The sequence below is a fragment of the Miniopterus schreibersii genome (assembly GCF_964146895.1).
Source record: "Miniopterus schreibersii genome assembly, chromosome: 4".
In the NCBI taxonomy this organism is placed as follows: domain Eukaryota; kingdom Metazoa; phylum Chordata; class Mammalia; order Chiroptera; family Miniopteridae; genus Miniopterus; species Miniopterus schreibersii.
The window spans coordinates 10,688,720-10,701,019 of NC_138105.1; the positions used below are offsets into that span (position 1 = coordinate 10,688,720).

General features: G+C 43.1%; 2 protein-coding genes across 5 annotated transcripts in view; both read right to left on the reverse strand.

Annotated features, from left to right (window-relative positions):
* The window catches only part of MAML1 (mastermind like transcriptional coactivator 1), a 44,047-nt gene extending 40,007 nt beyond the window's left edge, over positions 1–4,040 (reverse strand). The window contains exon 1 of the mRNA XM_081136242.1: positions 3,485–4,040. Within this exon, the coding sequence (XP_080992368.1) occupies positions 3,485–3,799 (315 nt within the window). The 5' untranslated portion in view covers positions 3,800–4,040. The remainder of the gene's footprint in view (positions 1–3,484) is intronic.
* Positions 4,041–6,114: 2,074 nt separating this feature from the next.
* CANX (calnexin) overlaps positions 6,115–12,300 on the reverse strand; it is a 58,639-nt gene continuing 52,453 nt past the window's right edge. For all 4 annotated transcript variants that reach the window (XM_081136868.1, XM_081136867.1, XM_081136869.1 and 1 more), the window contains exons 12-15: positions 11,990–12,109; positions 10,765–10,888; positions 10,508–10,587; positions 6,115–8,439 (exon numbers count right to left, since the gene is read on the reverse strand). In XM_081136868.1, coding sequence (XP_080992994.1) covers positions 8,386–8,439; positions 10,508–10,587; positions 10,765–10,888; positions 11,990–12,109 — 378 coding nt within the window. In that variant the 3' untranslated portion in view covers positions 6,115–8,385. The remainder of the gene's footprint in view (positions 8,440–10,507; positions 10,588–10,764; positions 10,889–11,989; positions 12,110–12,300) is intronic.

Genomic DNA, 12,300 nt, shown 5'->3' on the forward strand with positions numbered 1-12,300 from the left:
ATACTGAAGATAAAAAAGGAAAGAGGGGGCTAGGATGAGGCCCCAGATGTTATAGGGAGAGATGGGTTCCTAAAGCCACATTAGTCATCTTTTCTCTAAAACTATCCCACATGATTACAGTACAATGTCTGTTTTATGATCAGAAATACCTACTTGCTGGAAATAATTTGTTATTTGCATAATTCTTACATAATTTTAGTCTATAAAATTATTAAAAACCTGCACATTTTTCTTAACTCTTAGAAGGTACAGGTACACACTGGGGTGTTTTGGGGTAGAGAGCCATGAGGTGTGTGGTGCCCTCTCAGGAGGTTCAGGAAGCAAGCGTGGGGGAGGGGGGGAGGGAAGGAGGAAGGGAGAAAATGTAGAGAGGAAAGAATGACAGTATGCATGTAAATGAAAAGCAAATTGGGCAGTGGGTACAATGTAAGTGAAGGGTATGCAGATGTTCTTTGTAGTATTTGTGAAGCTTTTCTCTAAGTTTTAAATTTGCAATAGAAAGTTAGAGAGAAATTTTGTGCCCCTAAGCAGGGAAGGCACCTTCCACGAAACTGAAAATTTGGCATGCAACTGTCAAATTTCTACTTAGACTATCACAACCACTTAAGGAGTAAGCAGCAAAAGAATAACAGCTGTGGGGATAAAGGGAGGAGGCATAAACCTTTATTAAATGAAATGTCCAAGCTATTGTAAAAGACTACTTCCATTACAGAATGAATATTTATGTAAAATGGGTGGATAATTCTCTATAATCTAACTTTCCTACAAAAAGAAGTCAACTCCAACTGTCATTAGAAAACTACTATTTGGTTTTGAAAGAGCACACACAGCATAAAGAAAATCTAACAAGGTCATTCCTTAACAACTAGATAGGCTGAAGCACTGTTTCTGACCCATCTTTAACAGTAAGCAGAAAGTGGTTAAGACTTGCTGTGGTGTGACATCTTAAGAGAAGGAAAAGCCTAAAGGTGAGCACTATGAGTAAATGTGATCCCTTTTTAGCTTACAAATGGTTGTTGGATGGTAACAAGCTACAAAACAGCTGCCTAACAGTACTATAGTACAACTGGCAAAAAATAATAAGTATTCTTTATGTAAAGAATATTAATTAAATACATTTTTCAGTTGTCAAAAATAATAACTAAGAGGCATCTTCTCTCTCCAAGCCCAAATCCTACCCGGCAAGGAATCTCTCCCCCTCTGAACTGAAGGAGCCACTAACACAGAAAATGCCACTATTTTCTTAGTGACATTAATCTTCTCATTCCTAAGATCCCATTCCAACCCACTTCAAGGCTAAAGAGCTCAGCCAGAATCACTTGGAGACTGAAGTAAAAAGGGGCTCTCTTCCTAGTAGGGAGACAACAGAAGAGCACTTCCTCTTTAAAGTTTAAATTCATGAAATCCATGGCTCAAGGTTTAATGTGATAAGACATCAACAGAGAACGGCACATCTGATGAGGCTCTGACACTCAAAGGAATAACTGACAAGCCAGATTCAAGTTCTAACACACTCAGAATTAATCTATCTTCAAACATGAGAAATTTCTCTCCAGTAACTCAGGACTAAAAATATCATGTACGGTTTAAACTCTCATTCTCTTTAAACACACTGAATCATCACTAATATACTTTCTTAGGTGGTGTTCAAGGCAACTATTTGCGTGTAAACTAAGATTTTTATGAGCTTTCATTACTTACTTAAATTGGCATGACCACCCACTACTGTTAGTCCTTTCTTAAAACAATAATTGGTAGTAAAGGCATCATGAAGTTAAGCCATTATGCTTTTTGAGGTTAGCACAAAGGAGGAGATACATCACTAAGTACTACCAAGTTTAATATCACTCAATAAACACATGCTGAGAGCCTACAATGTGTAAGAAACTCTGAGCCAAACACCCCTGCCTCCCAGGGTTTACAGTCTAGTTGGAAAGGAAAGACATGGCCAAAGTAGTATGTGACTATGTGCTAAAAATAAACAGCATAGACAATAAGTTTCCTAAATGTTTTTGACAAAGTTGATTCTGATTGCTTTCGGCTAGTGTGGTCAGAAACTAACTTTCAAGAAGAGGAAGATGGCTCAAGCTGGGTAGCTCAGTAGTTTAAGCGCTTGTCGGGATACTCCAAGGTTGCAGGTTCGATCCTGGTCAGGGTACATAAAAGAATCAACCAATGAATGCATAATTAAGTGGAACAACAAATCGATGTTTCTCTCTCTCCCTTCCTCTCTTTCTCAAATCAACAAAGTAAAATAATAAAAAATAAATTTTAAAAAAGAGGAGGAATGTAAGAAGAGGAATATGAGCTAGATCTGAAGGATGGCAGGATTCTGAAAGACTGGGAGGACGAAAGGACCCTCCTGGAGGATAATAAGCTAAACATACCTGCAGTTTACAGATGAGGAAAGTGAGAACCAGAGACCTGACTAGCCAATAAGCAATCATCAACGAAATGTCCAGCAGCCCACACTAATGTGGGAGAGAATATGGAAAATAATTCAACCAGAGAATAGGACCTGTGGGGGACAAAGAATTTAGAGAGGAAAAGAGACCAAATGCTTGATGACTAGTTAGGGATGGGCACTGCAACAGCCCAGGTGAAAGGTAATAAAGGCATGAATTAAAAAATACATAGAACAAATTAGATTGCTAACATTTGTTTTAAACTTTAAATTACCAAGAAAACAAAACAAAAAAACTTTCTCTCTCTTTAAAAAAACATGCTTTTATTGATTATTTTTGGAGACAGAGAAAGGGAGAGGGAGAGAAACATCGGTCTGTTGCCTCCCGTATGCACCCTGACCTGGAACCCCAAACCTGAGTATGTGCCCTGACTAGGAATCGAACCGACGACCTTTTGGTGCACAAGACGATACTCAACCAATGGGGCCACACAGGCCAGGGCAGTTCTGTCCCTTTTGAATAGCTACTGAGAACTCAAAGGGCATAATAATTTACCAACAAACTCTCTAACATAATCAGAATTTATAAATAGGCTTATCAATGAAAACTGAAGTTGTCCACAACATTGCTGGATTCACAAGTTCACAAATTTCTGGAGTGCCTAAACAAGAAATACTTTTACTAAGGTTTCCAAGAATTTCTGGATGTTTCCACTCAGAAGAGTTTGATTAACTGAAGGCTGACTGATTTCCATATGGAAGCCGTGAACCAGCAAACAGCAAGGACCCAATAAACATTTGCAGAATAAATGAGACCACTATTACAGGCCACTGTGTGTTTAAAGAAAGTTCTCAAAACTTCAGAATCACGTCTGGGAGGAAAACCTTTCAGCTGCCGTTCACCAGCCTTCCCAGCCTGAGCCTTAATGTAAGGTCTTTACGGTCATGTTTTCCCAAATTAATGCCACTGTGCCATTTGCCGCAGGTGACAACCGCTCAGTTCCCTGCCAGGTTCGCCTGCCCAGAGCGAGGCCCGAGGAGCGTCTCCGCGCAAGGGGCCGCTCCCCGCGCCCTACTCACCGCGACGGGGCGGCCGTGCTCCGGGCCGTCGGCGGCGTCCAGGCGCGGGGCCGGGGCCGGCGGCGGGGCCGCGGCCGGGGCGGGCGGCTGCCGGTGCTTGCCGGCGCGCTTGGCCTTGGCCTGGATACAGCGCTGGTGCAGGGCGAAGGTGTGCTGGCGCTCGAGCTCCAGGCGCTCGGGCGACACGGCCTCGTAGCGAGCCTCGCAGGTGCTGTGGTGGCGCCGGCACAGCTCGATGCGTCGGCGGAGGCGCTCCATGACCGCACTGTGCCGCGGCAGCGCGAACTCCGCCATGGGGCAGGTGGGCAGCACCATGGGCCGAGGACTGCACGGGCCGGGCCCGGGGAGGGCCTCTCGGGCCGGCTGGAACTGCGGGCTCCGCTCCTCGCCGGCGGCCGGCCGCTTCACGGCCGCGCCATGGCCCCGCGAGTTCCGTAGACGGCGGCGGGTCTTCCTGCGGCTCCGCTCGGCCCGACCCCGGCCGGCGCTCGCTGCCCACCTCAGGCCTCGGCCTGGCCCCGCCACCCCGAGCCCATTGTTTTCCGTGCCGCCGTAGCCGCCATCTTAAAATTGTTTTCAGGGCTCTCGGAAGAGGGCGGGTCCCCGGCAGGCGACCCTGGCGTCACGGCTGATGAGCAGGGACTGCGACCAATCAGAATTGGGTGAGAGGGCCGCCCGAGGGGCGGGGCAAGCACGCCGGAGGCGCAGAGGGGCTCCGGTGCGGAGTTTAAAGGAACTCTCAAGTAAGGGGCGGGCCTCGGTCCTGGGGCACCCAGCCAAGTGTGACGGACGGGGCCGCACGGAGCACCGCCCCCCGCGGGCAGGCCCTTCCGGGTCCGCGGAGGAGAGCCGGGCAGTAGGCGCGGCGCAACTGGCCCGACCTGGACGCCGCCCGGCATCAGTGCACTTCACCATTTTCTTCTCTGGCAACCTTTCTGAAGCTGGCTCAGATAAACTCAAGAGTAGCCACGCTTTTTCAACGTCAGCTGTTTTTCTTCGACCTCATTCCTTACATCCAGCCTCTTAATTGGTGAGAATTTCACGAGTGAGCTGGAAAAGGTTTCCTCTCGCACCATTCAGAATCATTGGGACTGTCAATTTCCACATTTATATAAAAATTTGAACACGTTTCAAGTTGTTACTTACAAAAAAAAAAAAAGCCCCAGCACACGTGAGGAAGAGGTGCAGGGAGCCTAGCTTCATTAGTGGGGAGGATGACGTTTCAGTCAAAACCGGGAGTATGGCCTGCAAGCCTTACATTTAAAAGATGGTGTCAGGTAAAACTGAGTCACTCAATATCCAACCAAAGGCAATTACACTCTAGTATAACTAGCAGTCAAACGGAAAGGGAGACTAGGAAAAAATACGGGATCAATGAGTCAGCAATAAAACTAGTCTGGTGTTGGACTGAGACACTGGGAACCTTAATTGCTAAAAAATAGTGGCCAGGAGGCTGCATGTTGAGGAGCAGCATCAACAGCAGCTCCAACAGCTGTTATAGTAACTTTTTACTTATTCAAATAGTTATGTTTTTTTAAATCCTTACCCTGGGGATTTTTTCCCCATTGCTTTTCAGAGTGGAAGGGAGAAACATCAATGTGAGACACACATGGATTGGTTGCCTCCCTGGAGCCTGCAACGGAGGTATGGGCCCTTGGCCATAATCAAACCCAGGACCCTTCCGTCTGTGGGGCCAAAGCTCTAACCATTAAGCAAACCGGCTAGGGAGGGCCCCATAAATCTTACCTCTTACCCCATAAATCTTACCCCATAAATCTTATCCCTCTTTGAGCTGTTATTCCTATGACACAACAGAAACTATTAAACCCCAATCCAGCAGAAAAGGAGGCAAAAATCTCCATTGAATTGATTGGACCAAATCCTCATGGTGACAAAGTACAGTTGGCTTTCAGTATCAGAGGGTTCCCCATCCTCAAATTCAACCAACCACCAAGGATGGAAAATATCAGGAAAAAAGTTTCACTGTTGCTGATGGGTGCTATGTAGTTAAGCCTATGATGGCTGCAGGTTGCATCTGTACTGAACTACACAGTTTAACAGCTATTTAAATAGTATTTACAACCCTGGCAGGTGTGGCTCAGTGGTGAGAGTGTGGACCCCTTGCACCAAAGGGTCATGGGTTCAAGTGCTGGTCAAGGGCAGGTACCTGGGTTGCATGTTCACTCCCCACCCAAGGTCAGGGTGCCTTCGGGAAACAACCAGTCAGTGTCTCTCTAATTTCCCTTTCCCTCCCTCTCTTAACTTTCTCTGAAAAGCAATGGGAAAAAATATGTTGAGGATTAACAAAACATAAAACGTAATAGCATTTACATTGTAATATGTCTAAGTAATCTAAAGTATAAGGGAAGATGTGTGTAGGTTATATGCAAATACTATGTACAATTTTATATAAGGGGCTTGAGTATCCTCTAACTTTGCTATTTGTGGGGGGTCCTGCAACCAATCCCCGTGGATACCAGGGGATAACTATAATTATCCCATTGTTCTTAGGAGTTTCTACATATTAACAAACTCTCATGTAGTGGCCAATTAGAGGAAGATTAACCCATTTTGAAACTGTAAAACACACGAATTAAAGGTTACTATGAAGAAGTTCAGTCAAAAGCAGATGCTTAACACAGGGCTTTAATGTAATACGATTTAGTAATGTGACACTGGAGAAAAGTGTAAAGTATTGTGGACAAGAGAAACTGAGGAACACTTCTGATGGAGTGGGCATTTTACAATGGGACAGATAACCAGCATGTAAAATCACAATGCAAGTGCCTTTTAAAGAGCTAAAAACTGCAGCTGGTCATTCATTAATGCGCCAGACATTTAATCAGGAGGTTGCAACTTTAACAAAAAGTGAAAAAGAGAACCAAGAAAAGACTTGTTTTCTTCTGAACAAACTTTGCTACATAACCCTGGAAAGGCAAATGAACACTCTACCAACTTACACTTGTTATTCCACAGCTCAGCGAGAAGAAACTGTGAGGCATGAAATATCAACAGAGAGTGAAGGCAGATTTCTGGAAACGCAATGACCCCACGCATTTGCTTCAAAGGAGAAACCTGCAGACATATTTTCAGGTCTTGCTAAGTAACTGTTTATTTGCACTCAATACATTTGGGAAAGTGTGCTACATAGCTAAGGTCACTGTGACCACAGAACAACAGATGAAAAGAATAAAGCACTGGACAGCAAGAAAAATGCATCCCACCCTCCTAAGAACTTAAGTGAGCTGGTAAAAAATTGAAGATAAACAAAATAAACAGACACAGCCTTCATCTTTTACAAATATACTTCCTCCCCAATATCTCCCCAATATAAACACTCTGGAGCGTTTATATATTCAGTGCAAGGAACAGTATCATCGGTATATTTGAAACACCTCTGAAGAAAGAATAAAGCTAAAAGAACATCTAATTTTGAATACACTTCAGTGTGGTGTAATAGTGAGATTATTATACTGTGATGGAGGAGAGACTCTGATAGCACCCATCTGCATTCCATATGAAAAACAAACCTAACATCACTTATTAAAATATTCTACAATCCACATACTAAAAAAAAAAAATTATTTTTAACAGGACTGCTTTATCATGTTATTTAAGACAGAACTGTTACGTGAACTGCAAATGAAAACTTAAAAGGTTTAGCAGCTACAAAAACTGGATAACTCATGCTCTATGTCACTCCTCCCATCAATACTTTTTAGCCTGTGTTCAATTACAGTCAATTCTGAATTGGCTCACATCTGGATTAGACTTCTAGTCTTTACACCGAGTGAAAGAAATGGATTAAAAAAAAAAAAAAAAAGATAGCAATCTATTCTGTACTCTGACCCTGGAAAGGTGCAGGTCTGCTTAAAAAAGGAAGAAACATAGACAATCACAATAAAGCTTAACACTATGCAGAGCTTACAATCATTTTCAGCAACGGACAGCAAGCTGCACTGTGAAGAAAATGCATAGCAGAGGAGAAAGCTAGGAATCTGGGGAAACAGGAAGGGAAAACAGTGTCAACAGAGTGGAAGATGGGATGAAAACACCTGCATCTACTCTGGAGCTCATATGTCTTGGTAGCGGTCCTTAAAAAGCCACCTGCTCAAGAAGGCTGCAACCCAGACATGCCTGGTCTGTAGAGTACAAAGGCCCGAATGCCACCTCCTCCGCTAACTGCAAAGCTGTCTGTGAACTGAGCTGTTCCAAGGACAACAGAACACACACACACTTTATGGTCTAACCAACATCAAGTGAAAAGTTTTTTTCTTTTTATATGTCCATTTTTAATACAATTTAAACAGAACCTTTATATAAATTTGGGCTTCCATCCAATCACTCTCCTCAATTTCCTTAGTAGAAATTGAGTAATGGAAGTAAGCAATACAAGATTATAACCACAAACAACACACTTTAAACATGATCATCAATTTTAAGGGACAGAGACACTTGAATGTTTTGTAATACCAAACTCAAACAAAATGGGTTATAAAAACTGGAATTCGCCCCCCTAGCATTTCCAAAAGTTGGTGTTATTCCTGCATGGACACATTAATATATTAAATTAAGCCAAGATTTTAAAGACTGGCAAGTTCTATCTATTTTAAAAAAACAAAGATGTTTAAAAAAAAATACAAGTTAGTTGCTTCATGTTACATTTTACAACCATTGTTAAATGCTTTCTTTCTACAAAAACAGGGTCCTGTTTGTCACAACTGCAATTATTTACTGCTAGATATTTAAAATTACACGGGCTAGTGTTCGACGGAAACTTGCTGAAGGTGACATCTGGAGGTTTTGAGTTTCAACCTAAGGTGTGCCAGGTTCTCTCCTAGGACCACATTTGCAGGGGAAGGGGAGGGAGAGGAAATCACAGATCAAGTTCTTAAGATAGTTCACTCTCTTCTCGGCTTTCTGTTTCTTGGTGATCTGTTCAAAATTTCATCCTCCTATTGGTTGAAAAGACAAGAAATTCATTATAATTAGCATATTAAGAAAAGTAAAACTTCCCCAAGTTTTCAAGATTTACCAGGCTGAGGGTAACCCATCTGAGGGAAAAACAAGAGAAAAAAAATGATTAGAAGAAAATGTGCCAAAAACTGTCTTGGAAGTAGTGGGATTATGTGTTTTAATACAGTCTTTTTTTGTCTTCTTTCTGTAAAAATGCACTTTTCTCAATTTAACCCATAAATGTTTTCTTTTAAAAGGACCAGACACCATGCATTCACATGTCATCTTGATTAATCCTAAATAATCTACTGGCCTGTGGACACATTAGTCCCACTTTGAGGCTGAAAAAACTAGATTTTGGGGGGACTGACGACTACCCAAGCCAAGTCCCATGTGACACTTAAGACGATAAGCCTGGTACTCTTCCTATTCTACACAGGGACTTCTTACTGTGTGAGGAAGCTTGGGGATTATAAAAAATATGTGAGACTGACCCTACCTGAAAGAACTCTACATTTTAGTTAAGACAGAATATATCCACTTAAAACATAAACAGCATTGACCTTTATCAATAGGAGGGCAGAAGAGAGGGAGCTGGAAATGGACACTGGGTACAATGTTTCCAGAAAAAAAGGTAATGAAATAGAGAAGTGTTTGGGAAGGGACCTTGGTAGGAAAGGTGTGGACTATTCTTCCCTCAAACCTCATATCCAACCCACCAAGAGATCCAGATCCAGAAGCCCACATCTTTCTTTCCTATTGTCCTGCTCAGGACCACCTTATCTCACCCGGATTAGCACAGCAATCTCCTAACATGTCTCCTTGATTTTTCCTGGTTTGTAGAAAACACGACAGCTGGAATAATCGGACTGGGTCACTACTTAGCCCCAAAGCCTGAATGGCTGCCCATTTCACTAGGAGAAGCCAACCCCATACAACAGCCTAGGAGATACCACCTAATCTGGACCCTCCCCATCCTCCTGTTCTCCACTTGCTCATTCTACTGACCATGGTGGCCTTACAGGCTACCACATTAGGCCCTTGTGCTGGCTGTTTCCTCTGTGGGAATGCTCTTCCCATGGACATCCCCATGGAAAAATCTTTATTGCTTTCAAGTATTCGCTCAAATGCCACCTCTCCAATGAGGCGTACTGTCTTTTTGTCATTGTTAATCCTCACCCAAGGATATTTTTCCATTGGTTTTTTCCAGAGAATGGTACGGAGGGGGTGAGACAGAGGAGAGAAATATCAATGTGAGAGACATGCCCTAACCGAGGCCAGGGATCAAGTCTGCAACCGAGGTACATGCCCTTGACTGGAATCGAACCCATAACCGTTCGGTCCACAAGCTGAACCTCTAACCACTAAGCCAAACAGGCCTACCATCTTTAACACTGCAACCCACTCCACCTCCAGCACTTCTGATATCCTTTCCTATCCTGCTTTTATTTTTCATGGCCAACTTTTTTAACATTTGTTCATTTACTTCCTTAAAATGTCTACTGCTAATTCTGTTTCCTCCCACTAGAAATTAAGCTCCCCAAAGGCGGGTTACCTTTGTCTATCTTGTTCACTGACAAGGCCTGACATATAATGGACACTCCACAAATATTTATTGAAAAAATAAATGATTCAGATATCATTTGAAGTTTTAACATGCTGACCTGTATTTCTAAGAATTTCACTTTTATAAAATGGACTTTAACAGATTTTTTTACAGCCATGGCCATTGAAAATTACTCTATGAAAATATTCCTTCTACTTAAATGTACCTTCAACTTAGATGCTTAAAATACAAAACAGCCCTTGCTGGTTTTGCTCAGTGGTTAGAGCGTCAGCCTGTGGACTGAAGGGTCTCAGGTTTGATTGTGGTCAAGGGCACGTACCTCAGTTACAGGCCCGACCCAGCCCGGAGTGCGTGCGGGAGGCAACCAATTGATGTGTCTCTCAAGTCGACATTTCTCTCCTCCACCCCCCCACCACCTGCCAACTCTCTGAAAAGCAATGGAAAAAATATCCTCAGACGAAGATTAAAAAAGCAAAAAACACACTCCCCCTTCCTGTTACCTCTGCTTTAGGTTTCCTATCTTCAACCTCTTGACTGACAGCGTCACCATCTTCTTCAGCATCACTTTTTTGCTTCTCTTCTAAGACAGAAGTCAAAGTAAAACAACTCAGCAAACCTTACACTTGTTTGGGGTAAGTAGACAATTAGCATTAGAATATAACTCGAGAGTCTAAAACAATCTTTACAGTAACTCGCTGAAGGGTTGCCCATCTCAGGGTCTCAGCGGAAAGCAGGGATTCTGGGATCCACCTCTTACCCAGTTTCTCTTCGCTGTCCTCCTCATCCGCCTTGTCCCTTTCTTCCTCCTTCTCTTCTTCCTCCTCCTTCACATCGGGCTGAGGAGCATCCGTCTTCTTGTACTCCACAGGGCTGGGCTGTTTCTGAAAGATTTCCCCACAGTACAACCATTTTGTTCACATTTTATATAGTACGTTATTATATAATTATTGAATGCCTACGAGCAAAGTTCTGTACCAGGCTGTGTACTAGGGTAGGTATATGGAAATGAGTAAGATGTACTCCATGCCCTGAGGAATCTTTTCTTGGGTGAGAGTGTGTGGGGTTTCAAGATAAAAGGAACAGTATAGCCCGGCCAGGTGTGGCTCAGGGGTTGAGCATCAACCTAGGATCCAGGAAATCGAGGTTAGATTCCCGGTCAGGGTACATGCCCGGGTTGCGGGCTCAGTCCCCAGCAGGGCATGTGCAGGAGGCAACCAATCAATGACTCTCTCACCATTGATGTTTTTCTCTCTCTCTCTCCCTCTCCCTTCCTCTCTCTGAAATCAATAAACATACATTTAAAAAAAAAAAAAAGGATAAGTACAAAAGGGTCAGGCAGAACCATGCAGGTTTAAATAGTCATGGTGACTGAGGCCCACTGGCAGAATAGTGGTGGGGATAGGGCTGGAAAAGGCACTCTGGGGATCAGATTACAGAACATCTTGAATGCAAGGTAAAGCATAATTCTTATTTAGTATAAGTAGAGCCTAGACAAAATTTTATTTTATTTTCCATTGCATGTAACAAAGGCTGAACAAGAAAAACTAAAAAAGGCTGTTTTACCCCACATGTATTTGTGGGGGAATGGGGGTAGGGAGGAACTGGTAATGACAAATCAATGATCAAATTATAAAGTGTATCAATAGAAACAGCTGTGCCAAGAGGAATAGGTTTATGCCCAGATGGCCAGATTTATATCTAAGTTTTTTGTTTCCCTCCTCGCCCCAAAGTTGCTGCCAAATATTAAGGACAGTGGCTTATAAATACTACTAGAAATGAAGGGGCTACAAATGCCACTCCCATCTGGGTACAATACTTGGCCACTAAGAGTAGTGAAAGAGGTTTCAGAAGTCAACATCAAATGTGGTCCAGTTACTACTAAGCTGCTACAAAGAAAACCTCAGGCAATATATCTTATTTTTTAATATCATAAGAGTTCTATCTAAAAGTGACTGAAAACCAAACCAAACCAATCCTCATACCTTTCCAGAACAGCAGAAGAGGATTACGAGAAACACAGGCAGCGCTACAGTCAAGACGTAGACCACCCAGAGCCATGGGCGCTCCTCAGCGGCCTCCAGCATCTGCCCCACTACACCTGGCTGAAAAACAAGACACGACTGATTTCAAGTTCTGGCTTCTGATGCCAAATATAGGCAGCAATGTTCCACTGTTCAATGACTACATGGTACTACTCAGGCTCCACCTTTTCCAAAGGGTTCAAGCCAAGATGTTCATACAGCAAAAAAAAGGAAATAGGAGAAAATCCTCAATTTTCTTGTTCTCTATATCA